Source organism: Aegilops tauschii, chromosome 5, assembly GCF_002575655.3.
Source record: "Aegilops tauschii subsp. strangulata cultivar AL8/78 chromosome 5, Aet v6.0, whole genome shotgun sequence".
NCBI lineage: Eukaryota > Viridiplantae > Streptophyta > Magnoliopsida > Poales > Poaceae > Aegilops > Aegilops tauschii.
This window is the reverse complement of record NC_053039.3, coordinates 7,072,704-7,088,230: the sequence shown is the minus strand read 5'-3', so window position 1 is coordinate 7,088,230 and position 15,527 is coordinate 7,072,704. Positions and strand designations below refer to the sequence as shown.

General features: G+C 48.4%; 1 protein-coding gene across 1 annotated transcript; it reads left to right on the top strand.

Moving 5' to 3' along the window:
* Positions 1-1,194: 1,194 nt before the first annotated feature.
* On the top strand, positions 1,195-4,713 carry LOC141022460 (uncharacterized). Its single transcript, XM_073498723.1, has 3 exons — positions 1,195-2,974; positions 3,146-4,233; positions 4,342-4,713. Exons 1-3 carry the CDS (start codon positions 1,195-1,197, stop codon positions 4,711-4,713), a joined length of 3,240 nt encoding a protein of 1,079 aa, XP_073354824.1.
* Positions 4,714-15,527: the final 10,814 nt, after the last annotated feature.

Genomic DNA, 15,527 nt, shown 5'->3' with positions numbered 1-15,527 from the left:
CACCGGCAAGGTTTACCAAATCAAATCGAGTATTAAATCCGGCAAGACGCGCATGTTAAGTCAAAGGCTAACCTGCCGTGATTGATTCCTTCGCTGGCTGGATATGGAAGCGCTAAAGCGCACAAGCAGCGCCAGGCATGAGAAACCAGTCATGGCGCTCCTGTTGCGGCGACTGGACTCGTCCTGTTCTGTGTCAAGATCTCTCGACCTAACCAGTTGCGGCCAAGGGGTGAGGATGGGAGGCGGAGAGAGGCAGGGGCGCAGGGGGAAAATATCCTGTGGAGCTTAGGCTCATGGACACCCCCTTATCTAGCCATCCAATTCTGCATCACGATTCGTGCAAGTACTTTTCTCTTTTTTGTTTCACTCATTTAGTTTAACCTATGAACTTCAAACTTTTCAGCACAACAAAACATTCTTACTAGAATATGGGAAAAAACATTCAGATTTTTTCGTGCATCATAAATACTAAAAATAAGAATTTTTTTAATTAAAAAAATATCATTTTCTATATTTTTCTTTGACAAAAAAATCTGAAAGTTTTATCCAACATTGTTCTAAGAATGTTTTATTGTCCTGGAAAGTTTCAAGTTCACTTGTTGTTTTGTTTTGAAGAAACAAAAAAGAGAAAGTTCTCATGTAGTAAGTTAGTTGTGTAGCACGGATCTCAAAGCAACATTAGATGCTGAGGATAGGAGGTGTCCAAGAGCCTGTGCTCTAAAAATCCGCGTCCGGGCGCAGGGCGCTTGATTTTGTTTTCGGTATTGATGGGTGGATCGGTGGATGGTATAGAGGCGCTGTCACGGCTGGCACGGCTACCCCACTTGCCACGGCGGCCCCACTGGGCAGCGAGACAACCGAGCCACGACTAGACGGGGTTGACGAAGTCAAGGCGCATGGAGGAGGGGTGACTAGTGGGCCCGCATAGTCAGGACGCGTTGCGTGAGTGTGGCCTGCGTGCCGTGGGTATTACTAGGCGTGGATGAGAGTGAGTGGTCATCGATTATTATTGTATCAACATTAACCGAGAGAAGCTGATCTTCTCCACCGGCCTCCTTCGTCCTCCTTCCCCTCCTATCCCTTCCCCAGATCTAGATCGGGACCCTTACAACTTGGTATCAGAGGTCAATCATCCTGGATCCACTCTACCAGAAGCCCCGCTACCACACCAAAGCAGCGCAGCATGCGGCAACCATGGAAGAGCAGATCGCAGCCCTGGCGAAGGCGGTCCACGACGGGCGCGCCGCCAACGACGCCCGTCTCGACGCGATCCAGCAGTCGCTCGAGCTCTGGCGGCCGTCGGTGACCAACCTGCAGCAGCAACTCGACGAGCTGCGTACCCAGGTCGGCCGGATCGCCCTCCACCCCATGCTGACTGCGTCTTCGACATCTCCTGAGGACGCGGTGGTGCAGCCGGTGTCATCTCCTCCGACCGACGACCCTGGGCACCACGGGTCAAGTGGCCACAGCAGGAACGTCGACTCCGGGGGCTCGGCACACGGGGTAGTCACTACCCTGGTGCCGCCTCCGGTCACGGGTGAGCCTCTCCGGCCCCCTTTTCCTTTGAAATCCGGCGAATTGGGCTGGGATCTGGCACATACTGTTGATCTTCCACCTCAGTCGCCTCACGTTTCTTTCGGGGGACACGGCAATTGGGCCCTTCCGCGGCTTGATTTTCCATCCTTCGATGGCGAAAACCCCCAATTCTGGAAAAACAAATGTGAAAAATATTTCAGTGTTTATGGAGTTCAGAGAGAGATGTGGGTGCGGGTATCTACTCTCCATTTCGAGGGTAATGCCGCGCGTTGGCTGCATGTGCAGGAAGCACACGACACCTCCTTCACCTGGGAGACGCTTTGTTCAGCCGTGTGTGCCAAATTTGGCCGTGAACAGTACCAAGTTCAGCTTAGGCAGTTTAATACTCTTCGTCGGATAGGGTCGGTTACAGTGTACATGGAACAATTTGAGGAACTCATGCATCGGTTGTTAGCTCATAACCCTGCTTTTGATCCGTTGTTCTTCACTACGCAATTCCTTGATGGTCTCAAAACCGACATTAAAGTAGGTGTTGCTTTACATCGCCCGCAAGACTTGGACTCCACCTTTTCTCTTTCTCTGTTACAGGAGGAGCTGATGGGACTGATGCCCCGGAAGGACCCAGGCCAGGCGAGACACCCCGCTCGTCCACTGCCAGCTGCGGGTGGATTACATCCCCGCCCGGTGCCCCCCGCGCCTCCAGCAGCGGCAGAAGATCGTCGGGCTTTGGACGCGGCTTGGGCAGCTGACCGGCGCGCTAAACCAGCACGAGGCGAGGACCGCGTCGCCGCACTGCGCAATTACCGTCGCGCGCGCGGTCTCTACTTCAAGTGCGGGGAACGATGGGGGCAGGGCCATCAGTGCGCTGCCACCGTCCAACTCCATGTTGTCGAAGAGTTGTTGGAGATGCTGCAGGCCGAAGCGCAAGACAGGCAAGGGACTGAGTTAGATTCTGATGAGGAACAACTCATGTCCATCTCCAAGGTTGCGACCACAGGGGCAACAACCCCGCGAACTGTTCGATTGCTGGGTTTGATCAATGGCCACGAGGTGCTGATCCTGGTGGACTTAGGTAGCTCGCATAGTTTCATCAGTGAGGAAACAACTCAGAAACTGAAAGCACAAGTTCAGTTGATGCAGCCCGTGTCAGTAAAGATTGTAGACGGAGGCACCTTGACTTGTTTTGGATACATACCTGCTTGTGAGACAACACAAGGGCAGCGGTTCGAGACTGATGTCAGAGTTCTCCCTCTCGGTTCTTATGACATGGTGGTGGGAATGGATTGGTTAGAAGCATGCGGACGTATGTTGGTCGATTGGACAGCAAAAACGCTGCAGTTTCAGCATCAGGGAGCATCTATCACCCTGGTAGGATTGCAGCCCAAGCTTCAGCAAGTTGAGCAAGTGACAATGGATCAGTTACTCAGGCTGGAGCAAAGTAATTCTATTGCTCATGTGATATCACTGTGTGCAATCGATCACTCAGACAAAGCCACAGAAGTGCCTCCAGCCATTCAACATGTCATCGACAGTTTCCACTCAGTGTTTGCAGAGCCATCCAAGTTGCCCGATCGTTAACCATGGGACCATACTATTCCTCTGCTTGAAGGGGTCAAAACGATCAACATCAGACCGTATCGCTACACTCCTGAACAGAAAGACGAGATAGAAGCTCAGGTCAAGGAGATGTTGGAAAAAGGGATCATCACACCCAGTACGAGCGCATTTTCATCGCCCGTGCTGCTGGTCAAGAAGAAGGACCAAACATGGCGTTTCTGTGTCGATTACCGTCATCTCAACACCATCACTGTCAAGAAAACCTACCCGATGCCTGTGATCGACGAGCTGCTCGACGAGTTGGCTGGTTCTAAGTGGTTCTCGAAGTTGGATTTGCGAGCCGGATATCATCAAATCCGCTTGGTCCCGGAGGATGAGCACAAGACAGCATTCCGAACGCACTTGGGGCACTTTCAGTTCAGAGTGATGCCGTACGGCCTCGCGTACGCTCTTGCAACTTTCCAAGGGGTGGTCGACACCGTGCTTAAGCCAGTTCTTCGCCACGGGGTTTTGGCATTCATGGACGACATATTAATCCACTCTGAAGAGCTGGAAGAGCATCGACAGCTACTGAAACGCGTCTTGCAGCTATTGGCCGAGAAAGATCTCAAGGCCAAGATGTCCAAATGCACGTTTTCCCAACAGGAAATCAGTTACCTGGGACACGTCATCAGTGACAAGGGGGTGGCCATAGACAAGAGCAAGATCCAAGTAGTGCAAGAATGGCCGCAGCCGCAGAATGTCAAAGAGTTACGTGGATTCTTTGGGTTAGCAGGTTATTATCGGAAATTTGTTCGCTTCTTTGGAGTACTCAGCAAACCCCTCACTGAAATGCTGAAGAAAGGGGCGATCTTCATATGGACACCAACGGCCGAGGCCGCGTTCTCTGCGCTGAAACAAGCCTTGGTGCAGGCCCCAGTGCTCGCACTGCCAGATTTCCGAAAGCAATTTGTCGTAGAAACGGACGCGAGTGCCACGGGAATTGGCGCAGTTCTGATGCAAGGAGGACATCCCGTTGCGTATCTCAGCAAAGCATTGGCTCCACGAAACCTAGGCCTCTCGGCGTACGAGAAAGAATGCCTGGCTCTACTTCTGGCCATCGACCACTGGCGGCCCTACCTGCAACATTTAGAGTTCATGGTCCGCACAGATCAAAAAAGTCTGTTGAATCTGACGGATCAATGACTCAATACCCCAATTCAACAACGGGCGTTTACAAAGCTGATTGGCCTGCAATACACAATCCAGTACAAAACGGGGGTGACAAATCGAGCGGCAGACGCGCTGTCCCGATGCGAGCACAAGCCAGAATCAGAGATGGCCGCAATCTCCATATGTAAACCTAAGTGGTTAGAAGCTATCAAGCACAGTTACCAGGCAGATCCAGCGGCGCAGCAACGTATGACAAAGCTAGCCCTGGCACCGGACAGTGAGCCCGATTACACCTTGCAGGATGGCATCCTGCGCTTCCGAGGGAGAGTGTGGATTGGTGAAGATACTGACACCCAACAACACCTGATTCGAGCGCTTCATGACAGTGCCGCGGGTGGCCATTCGGGCTTCCATGCCACCTACAACAGGGTCAAGCGATTGTTCACGTGGAAAGGAATGAAGCTGTAGGTCAAGACCCTGGTGCGCAACTGTATGGTGTGCCAGCAAGCGAAAACGGAGCGCATCTTGCCAGCAGGGCTCCTTCAACCGTTGCCAATACCTCAAAAACCATGGTTAGTTATCTCACTCGATTTCATTGAGAGGTTGCCTCGGTCAGGAGGGTACGACATGGTTTTGGTAGTGGTTGACAAGTTCTCCAAATACGCGCATTTTGTGCCCCTGACTCACCCATTCACGGCTCTCCAAATTGCCAAAGTCTTTATGAAGGAAATCTTCCGACTCCATGGCTTGCCACTAGCCATCATATCAGATCGGGACCGTATATTTACAGGGCATGTGTGGCAGGAACTGTTCAAACTCTGTCGGACGGACCTGCGTCTCAGTTCATCATACCACCCCAGCAAACCGAATGCGTCAATCAGTGCCTGGAAGGATACCTAAGGTGCGCCGTCCACTCCTGCCCTGGCAATTGGTCAAAATGGCTGTCTCTCGCGGAATAATGGTATAATACATCCTTTCATTCGGCTCAGGGCAAGACTCCATTCGAGGTCATCTACGACCACCTTCCCTAAGAGTTTGGCGTCGCACAGATCAATGAGTGCGCAGTCCCTGATCTTGCAGCATGGCTCCAGTAAAGAGAAGTGATGCTTGAACACTTGCAGCAACAGCTCAAGCGTGCACAGGATCGCATGAAGGTTCAGGCCGATCGACACCGTACAGATAGAGAGTTTGCCGTTGGGGATGCTGTGCTGCTCAAGCTACAGCCGTTCATCCAATCATCAGTGGCGCAACGACCGAACCAGAAGCTCGCCTTCCGCTACTATGGGCCATACAGAGTGTTGGCTCGAATCGGGCAAGTGGCATACAAACTACAACTGCCTACTTCCAGCCGCATCCACCCTGTGGTGCATGTCTCACAACTGAAGAAGGCCTCTGGAGCTACTGTGCCAGTAAGTGCTGATCTACCTCCAAATAACTCAATTTTGCAGGCAGAACATGTTCCGGAGCTGGTGCTTGACCGCAAGATGGTGCGTGTGGCCGGCGACATCCGCCCTCGCATCCGGGTGCAAGGGAGCCACCTTCCCCCGTCGCTGCCAACATGGGAAGACCCATTGGCGCTGCAGCAGCGATTTCCCTCTACACCACCTTGGGGACAAGTCGGCACACAAGCGGGGGGGGGGGGGGGGGATGTCACGGCTGACACGGCTACCCCACCTGCCACGGTGGCCCCACTGGGCAGCGAGACAACCGAGCCACGACCAGACGGGGTTGACGAAGTCAAGGCGCATGGAGGAGGGGTGACCAGTGGGCCCGCATAGTCAGGACATGATGCATGAGTGTGGCCTGTGTGCCGTGGGTATTACTAGGCGTGGATGAGAGTGAGTGGTCATCGATTATTATTGTATCAACATTAACCGAGAGAAGCTGATCTTCTCCACCGGCCTCGTGTTGGGGAACATAGTAATTTCAAAAAATATCCTACGCACACACAGGATCATGGTGATGCATAGCAACGAGAGGGGAGAGTGTTGTCCACGTACCCTCGTAGACCGAAAGCGGAAGCTTTAGCACAACGCGGTTGCTGTAGCCGTACGTCTTCACGATCCGACCGATCCAAGTACTGAACGTATGGCACCTTCGAGTTTAGCACACGTTCAGCTCGATGACGTCCCGCGAACTCTGATCCTGCAGACCTTCACGGGAGAGTTCCGTCAGCACGACGGCGTGGTGACGGTGATGATGTTGCTACCGACGCAGGGCTTCGCCTAAGCACCGCTACGATATGACTGAGGTGGAATATGGTGGAGGGAGCACCGCACACGGCTGGAATAGATCAATAGATCAACTTGTGTGTCTAGAGGTGCCCCCCTGCCCCCGTATATAAAGGAACAAGGGGGGAGAGGCGGCCGGCCAGGGAGGGCGCGCCAAGGGGGGAGTCCTACTCCCACCGGGAGTAGGACTCCTCCTTTCCTAGTAGGAGTAGGAGAAGGGGGGAAGGAGGAGGTGGAGAGAAGGAAGGAGAGGGAGGCCGCCGCCCCCTTCCCTTGTCCAATTCGGACTAGGGCAAGGGGGGCCGCGCGCCACCTCCTGGCTGCCCTCTCTGTTCTCCACTAAGGCCCAATCGGCCCATTACTTCCCCGGGGGGTTCCGGTAACCCCCGGTACTCCGGTAAAATCCTGATTTCACTCGGAACACTTCCGATATCCAAATATAGGCTTCCAATATATCAATATTTATGTCTCGACCATTTCGAGACTCCTCGTCATGTCCGTGATCATATCCGGGACTCCAAACTACCTTCGGTACATCAAAACACAAAACTCATAATACTGATCGTCATCTAACTTTAAGCGTGCGGACCCTACGGGTTCGAGAACTATGTAGACATGACCGAGACACGTCTCCGGTCAATAACCAATAGAGGAACCTGGATGCTCATATTGGCTCCTACATATTCTACGGAGATCTTTATCGGTCAAACCGCATAACAACATACATTGTTCCCTTTGTCATCGGTATGTTACTTGCCCGAGATTCGATCGTCGGTATCTCAATACCTAGTTCAATCTCGTTACCGGCAAGTCTCTTTACTCTTTCTGTAATGCATCATCCCGTAACTAACTCATTTGTCACATTGCTTGCAAGGCTTATAGTGATGTGCATTACCGAGAGAGCCCAGAGATACCTCCCCGACAATCGGAGTGACAAATCCTAATCTCGAAATACGCCAACTCAACAAGTACCTTCGGAGACACCTGTAGAGCACCTTTATAATCACCCAGTTACGTTGTGACGTTTGGTGGCACACAAAGTGTTCGTCCGGTAAACGGGAGTTGCATAATCTCATAGTCATAGGAACATGTATAAGTCATGAAGAAAGCAATAGCATCATACTAAACGATCAAGTGCTAAGCTAACGGAATGGGTCAAGTCAATCACATCATTCTTCTAATGATGTGATCCCGTTAATCAAATGACAACTCATGTCCATGGCTAGGAAACTCAACCATCTTCGATTAACGAGCTAGTTAAGTAGAGGCATACTAGTGACATTATGTTTGTCTATGTATTCACACATGTATTATGTTTTCGGTTAATACAATTCTAGCATGAATATAAACATTTATCATGATATGAGGAAATAAATAATAACTTTATTATTGCCTCTAGGGCATATTTCCTTCAGTCTCCCACTTGCACTAGAGTCAATAATCTGGATTATACAGTAATGATTCTAACACCCATGGAGTTTTGGTGTTGATCATGTTTTGCTCGTGGAAGAGGCTTAGTCAATGGGTCTGCAATATTCAGATCCGTATGTATCTTGCAAATCTCTATGTCTCCCACCTGGACTTGGTCCCGGATGGAATTGAAGCGTCTCTTGATGTGCTTGGTCCTCTTGTGAAATCTGGATTCCTTTGCCAAGGCAATTGCACCAGTATTGTCACAGAAGATTTTCATTGGACCCGATGCACTAGGTATGACACCTAGATCGATATGAACTCCTTCATCCAGACTCCTTCATTTGCTACTTCCAAAGCAGCTATGTACTCTGCTTCACACGTAGATCCCGCCACGATGCTTTGTTTAGAACTGCACCAACTGACAGCTCCACCGTTCAATGTAAACATGTATCTGGTTTGCGATTTAGAATCGTCCGGATCAGTGTCAAAGCTTGCATCAACGTAACCATTTATGACTAGCTCTTTGTCACCTCCATAAACGAGAAACATATCCTTAGTCCTTTTCAGGTATTTCAGGATGTTCTTGACCGCTGTCTAGTGATCCACTCGTGGATTACTTTGGTACCTCCCTGCTAGGCTAATAGCAAGACACACATTAGGTTCGGTACACAGCATTGCATACATGATAGAGCCTATGGCTAAAGCATAGGGAACACCTTTCATTTTCTCTCTATCTTCTGCAGTGGTCGGGCATTGAGTCTGACTCAACTTCACACCTTGTAACACAGGAAAGAACCCTTTCTTTGCTTGATCCATTTTGAACTTCTTCAAAACTTTGTCAAGGTATGTGCTTTGTGAAAGTCCTATCAAGCGTCTTGATCTATCTCTATAGATCTTGATGCCTAATATGTAAGCAGCTTCACCGAGGTCTTTCATAGAAAAACTCTTATTCAAATATCCTTTTATGTTGTCCAGAAATTCTATATCATTTCCAATCAGCAATATGTCATCCACATATAATATCAGAAATGCTACAGAGCTCCCACTCACTTTCTTGTAAATACAGGCTTCTCAAAGAGTCTATATAAAACCATATGCTTTGATCACACTATCAAAACGTTTATTCCAACTCCGAGAGGCTTGCACCAGTCCATAAATGGATCGCTGGAGCTTGCACACTTTGTTAGCTCCCTTTGGATCGACAAAACCTTCTGGTTGCATCATATACAACTCTTCTTCCAGAAATCCATTCAGGAATGCAGTTTCGACATCCATCTGCCAAATTTCATAATCATAAAATGCGGCAATTGCTAACATGATTCGGACAGACTTAAGCATCGCTACGGGTGAGAAAGTCTCATCGTAGTCAATCCCTTGAACTTGTCGAAAACCTTTCGCAACAAGTCGAGCTTTATAGACAGTAACATTACCGTCAGCGTCAGTCTTCTTCTTGAAGATCCAATTATTCTCAATGGCTTGCCGATCATCGGGCAAGTCAACCAAAGTCCACACTTTGTTCTCATACATGGATCCCATCTCAGATTTCATGGCCTCAAGCCATTGTGCGGAATCTGGGCTCACCATCGCTTGTTCATAGTTCGTAGGTTCGCCTTGGTCAAGTAACATGACCTCCAGAATAGGATTACCATACCACTCTGGTGCGGATCTTACTCTGGTTGACCTACGATGTTCAGTAGTAACTTGATCTGAAGTTTCATGATCAATATCATTAGCTTCCTCACTAATTGGTGTAGGTTTCACAGGAACCGGTTTCCGTGATGAACTACTTTCCAATAAGGGAGCAGGTACAGTTACCTCATCAAGTTCTACTTTCCTCCCACTCACTTCTTTCGAGAGAAAGTCCTTCTCTAGAAAGGATCCATTCTTAGCAACGAATGTCTTGCCTTCGGATCTGTGATAGAAGGTGTACCCAACAGTTTCCTTTGGGTATCCTATGAAGACACATTTCTCCAATTTGGGTTTGAGCTTATCAGGTTGAAGCTTTTTCACATAAGCATCGCAGCCCCAAACTTTAATAAACGACAACTTTGGTTTCTTGCCAAACCACAGTTCATAAGGCGTCGTCTCAACGGATTTCGATGGTGCCCTATTTAACGTGAATGCAGCCGTCTCTAAAGCATAACCCCAAAATGATAGCGGTAAATCAGTAAGAGACACCATAGATCGCACGATATCTAGTAAAGTATGATTACAACGTTCAGACACACCATTACGCTGTGGTGTTCCGGGTGGCGTGAGTTGCGAAACTATTCCGCATTGTTTCAAATGTAGACCAAACTCGTAACTCAAATATTCTCCTCCACGATCAGATCATAGAAACTTTATTTTCTTATTACGATGATTTTCCACTTCACTCTGAAATTCTTTGAACTTTTCAAATGTTTCAGACTTATGTTTCATTAAGTAGATATACCCATATCTGCTCAAATCATCTGTGAAGGTGAGAAAATAACGATACCCGCCACGAGCCTCAACATTCATCAGACCACATACATCAGTATGTATGATCACCAACAAATCTATTGCTCGCTCCATTGTTCCGGAGAACAGCGTTTTAGTCATCTTGCCCATAAGTCATGGTTCGCAAGTACCAAGTGATTCATAATCAAGTGATTCCAAAAGTCCATCAATATGGAGTTTCTTCATGCGCTTTACACCAATATGACCCAAACGGCAGTGCCACAAATAAGTTGCACTATCATTATCAACTCTGCATCTTTTGGCTTCAACATTATGAATATGTGTATCACTACTATCGAGATTCAACAAAAATAGACCACTCTTCAAGGGTGCATGACCATAAAAGATATTACTCATATAAATAGAACAACCATTATTCTCAGATTTAAATGAATAACCGTCTCGCATCAAACAAGATCCAGATATAATGTTCATGCTTAACGCTGGCACCAAATAACAATTATTTAGGTCTAAAACTAATCCCGAAGGTAGATGTAGAGGTAGCGTGCCGACGGCGATCACATCGACTTTGGAACCATTTCCCACGCGCATCGTCACCTCATCCTTAGCCAGGTCTTCGCTTAATCCGTAGTCCCTATTTCGAGTTGCAAATATTAGCAACAGAACTAGTATCAAATACCCAGGTGCTATTGCGAGCTCTAGTAAGGTACACATCAATAACATGTATATCACTTATACCTTTGTTCACCTTGCCATCCTTCTTATCCGCCAAATACTTGGGGCAGTTCCGCTTCCAGTGACCAGTCTGCTTGCAGTAGAAGCACTCAGTCTCAGGTTTAGGTCCAGACTTGGGTTTCTTCTCTTGAGCAGCAACTTGTTTGCTATTCTTTTTGAAGTTCCCCTTCTTCTTCCCTTTGCCCTTTTTCTTGAAACTGGTGGTCTTGTTGACCATCAACACTTGATGCTCCTTCTTGATTTCTACCTCCGCAACTTTTAGCATTGCGAAGAGCTCGGGAATTGTCTTATCCATCCCTTGCATATTATAGTTCATCACGAAGCTCTTGTAGCTTGGTGGCAGTGATTGAAGAATTCTGTCAATGACACTATCATCCGGAAGATTAACTCCCAGTTGAATCAAGTGATTGCAGTACCCAGACATTCTGAGTATATGTTCACTGACAGAACTATTCTCTTCCATTTTGCAGCTGTAGAACTTATTGGAGACTTCATATCTCTCAATCCGGGCATTTGCTTGAAATATTAACTTCAACTCCTGGAACATCTCATATGCTCCATGACGTTCAAAACGTCATTGAAGTCCCGGTTCTAAGCCGTAAAGCATGGCACACTGAACTATCGAGTAGTCATCAACACGCGACTGCCAGGCATTCACAATGTCTGCAGTTGCCGGCGCAGGTGGTACACCTAGCGGTGCTTCCAGGACGTAATTGTTCTGTGCAGCAATGAGGATAATCCTCAAGTTACGGACCCAGTCCGTGTAATTGCTACCATCATCTTTCAACTTTGCTTTCTCAAGGAACGCATTAAAATTCAACAGAACAACAGCACGGGCCATCTATCTACAATCAACAAAGACAAGCAAAATACTATCAGGTACTAAGTTCATGATAAATTTAAGTTCAATTAATCATATTACTTAAGAACTACCACTTAGATAGACATCCCTCTAATCATCTAAGTGATCACGTGATCCAAATCAACTAAACCATTTTCGATCATCACGTGAGATAGAGTAGTTTTCAATGGTGCACATCACTATGCTGATCATATCTACTATATGATTCACGCTCGACCTTTCGGTCTCAGTGTTCCGAGGCCATATCTGCATATGCTAGGCTCGTCAAGTTTAACCTGAGTATTTTGCGTGTGCAAAAACTGGCTTGCACCCGTTGTAGATGAATGTAGAGCTTATCTCACCCGATCATCACGTGGTGTCTCGGCACGACGAACTTTGGCAACGGTGCATACTCAGGGAGAACACCTTTATCTTCAAATTTAGTGAGAGATCATCTTATAATGCTACCGTCAACCGAAGCAAAATAAGATGCATAAAAGATAAACATCACATGCAATCAATATAAGTGATATGATATGGCCATCATCATCTTGTGCTTGTGATCTCCATCTCCGAAGCACCGTCATGATCACCATCGTCACCGGCGCGACACCTTGATCTCCATCGTAGCATTGTTGTCGTCTCGCCAACTATTGCTTCTACGACTATCGCTACCGCTTAGTGATAAAGTAAAGCAATTACAGGGCGATTGCATTGCATACAATGAAGTGACAACCATATGGCTCCTGCCAGTTGCCGATAACTCGGTTACAAAACATGATCATCTCATACAATAAAATATAGCATCATGCCTTGACCATATCACATCACAACATGCCCTGCAAAAACAAGTTAGACGTCCTCTACTTTGTTGTTGCAAGTTTTACGTGGCTGCTACGGGCTGAGCAAGAACCGTTCTTACCTACGCATCAAAACCACAATGTTAGTTCGTCAAGTTAGTGTTGTTTTAACCTTCTCAAGGACCGGGCGTAGCCACACTCGGTTCAACTAAAGTTGGAGAAACTGACACCCGCCAGCCACCTATGTGCAAAGCACGTCGGTAGAACCAGTCTCGCGTAAGCGTACGCGTAATGTCGGTCCGGGCCGCTTCATCCAACAATACCGCCGAACCAAAGTATGACATGCTGGTAAGCAGTATGACTTGTACCGTCCACAACTCACTTGTGTTCTACTCGTGCATATAACATCTACGCATAAAACCTGGCTCGGATGCCACTATTGGGGAACGTAGTAAATTCAAAAAAATTCCTACGCACACACTAGATCATGGTGATGCATAGCAACGAGAGGGGAAAATGTTGTCCACGTACCCTCGTAGACCGAAAGCGGAAGTGTTAGCACAACGCAGTTGATGTAGTCGTACGTCTTCACGAGCCAACCGATCCAAGTACCGAACGTACGGCACCTCCGAGTCCAGCACACGTTCAGCTCGATGACGTCCCGCGAACTCCGATCCAGCAGAGCTTCACGGGAGAGTTCCGTCAGCACGACGGCGTGGTGACAGTGATGATGTTGCTACCGACGCAGGGCTTCACCTAAGCACCGCTACGATATGACTGCTACCTCTTGAGCACTGTGTTGGTTTTCCCTTGAAGAGGAAAGGGTGATGCAGCAAAGTAGCCTAAGTATTTCCCTCAGTTTTTGAGAACCAAGGTATCAATCCAGTAGGAGGCTACGCGCGAGTCCCTCGCACCTACACAAAACAAATAAATCCTCGCAACCAACGCGATAAGGGGTTGTCAATCACTACATGGTCACTTACAAGAGTGAGATCTGATAGATATGATAAGATAATATTTTGGTATTTTTATGATAAAGATGCAAAGTAAAATAAAAGCAAAGGAAAATAACTAAGTATTGGAAGATTAATATGATGGAAAATAGACCCCGGGGCCATAGGTTTCACTAATGGCTTCTCTCATGAGCATAAGTATTTTACGGTGGGTGAACAAATTACTGTTGAGCAATTGACAGAATTGAGCATAGTTATGAGAATATCTAGGTATTATCATGTATATAGGCATCACGTCTAAGACAAGTAAACCGACTCCTACCTGCATCTACTACTATTACTCCACACATCGACCGCTATCCAGCATGCATCTAGAGTATTAAGTTCATAAGAACAGAGTAACGCCTTAAGCAAGATGACATGATGTAGAGGGATAAATTCATGCAATATGATAAAAAACCCATCTTGTTATCCTCGATGGCAACAATACAATACGTGCCTTGCTGCCCCTGGTGTCACTGGGAAAGGACACCGCAAGATTGAACCCAAAGCTAAGCACTTCTCCCATTGCAAGAAAGATCAATCTAGTAGGCCAAACCAAACTGATAATTCAAAGAGACTTGCAAAGATAACCAATCATACATAAAAGAATTCAGAGAAGATTCAAATATTGTTCATAGATAAACTTGATCATAAACCCACAATTCATCGGTCTCAACAAACACACCGCAAAAAGAAGGTTACATCGAATAGATCTCCACGAGAGAGGGGGAGAACATTGTATTGAGATCCAAAAAGAGAGAAGAAGCAATCTAGCTAATAACTATGGACCCGAAGGTCTGAGGTAAACTACTCACACTTCATCGGAGGGGCTATGGTGTTGATGTAGAAGCCCTCCGTGATCGATGCCCCTTCCGGTGGAGCTCCGGAACAGGCCCCAAGATGGGATCTCGTGGGTACAGAAGGTTGCGGCGGTGGAATTAGGTTTTTGGCTCCGTATCTGATCGTTTGGGGGTACGTAGGTATATATAGGAGGAACACTACTGGAATTAGCTTATTTGCCGTCTGCCAGTTCTTTGCCGTCTGCTAGCTGACGGCAAAGAAGGTCTTTGCCGTCCGCTTACAAAAAAGGACGACAAAGAACTGGCTGATGGCAAAGAAGGATTTTGCCATCAGCCAGTTCTTTGCCGTCCGCTAGCTCACGACAAAGATTCTTTGCCGTCAGCTGGGTGACGGCAAAGTGAGAGGTGGCCCCACTTACGAGCTGATTAGACAAAACTTAACGGCTCCCCTCTTTGCCGTCCGCTAGCGGACGACAAAGAGAGAAAAATAGCGGACAGCAAAGACCTAACTTCACTAACCTAACTAACGGCCGAGCCCCCACCCCCTTCCTCTCTGTTTCTCTCCACGAACAGATCGACCCCCCGCCGCGTGGCGCCGCCCCCCCACCCGCCGCCACCCCCGCCACCCGCCGCAGCCTGCCCCGTCGCCCCACCACCCCGCCACCGCCACCGCCGCCGCCACCGCCCCCGCCCCCAGCATCCGCCGCCGCCGCCGCCACCTGCCCCCGCCCCTGCCACCGCCCCCAGCACCCGCCGCCGCCGCCGCCACCCGCCGCAGCCTGCCCCGTCGCCCCCGGTGCCACCGCGGCCCCATCGGCCCCGCCTCCCTGCCGGCTCCGCTGAGCTCCACCGCCCCGGAGCCCTGCCACCCCCGTCGCCATCGCCACCCTGCCGCCCGCCGCCCCCGTCGCCATCGCCACCCCCCCGAGCTTCGGTGAGTTATTTTTTTCCTGTTTTTTCTTTTTTTCTGTTTAATTGTTTGTGTTAGATTTAGGTCTATATATGTGTTAGTGTTAGTGTTAGAT

Coding starts and splice junctions, on each gene's coding strand:
- LOC141022460 (XM_073498723.1), top strand. CDS start 1,195: ATGGAAGAGCAGATCGCAGCCCTGGCGAAGGCGGTCCACGACGGGCGC. Junction 2,975..3,145: donor GTTACTCAGGCTGGAGCAAA/GTAATTCTATTG, acceptor CTCTGCTTGAAG/GGGTCAAAACGATCAACATC. Junction 4,234..4,341: donor TGCAACATTTAGAGTTCATG/GTCCGCACAGAT, acceptor TACACAATCCAG/TACAAAACGGGGGTGACAAA.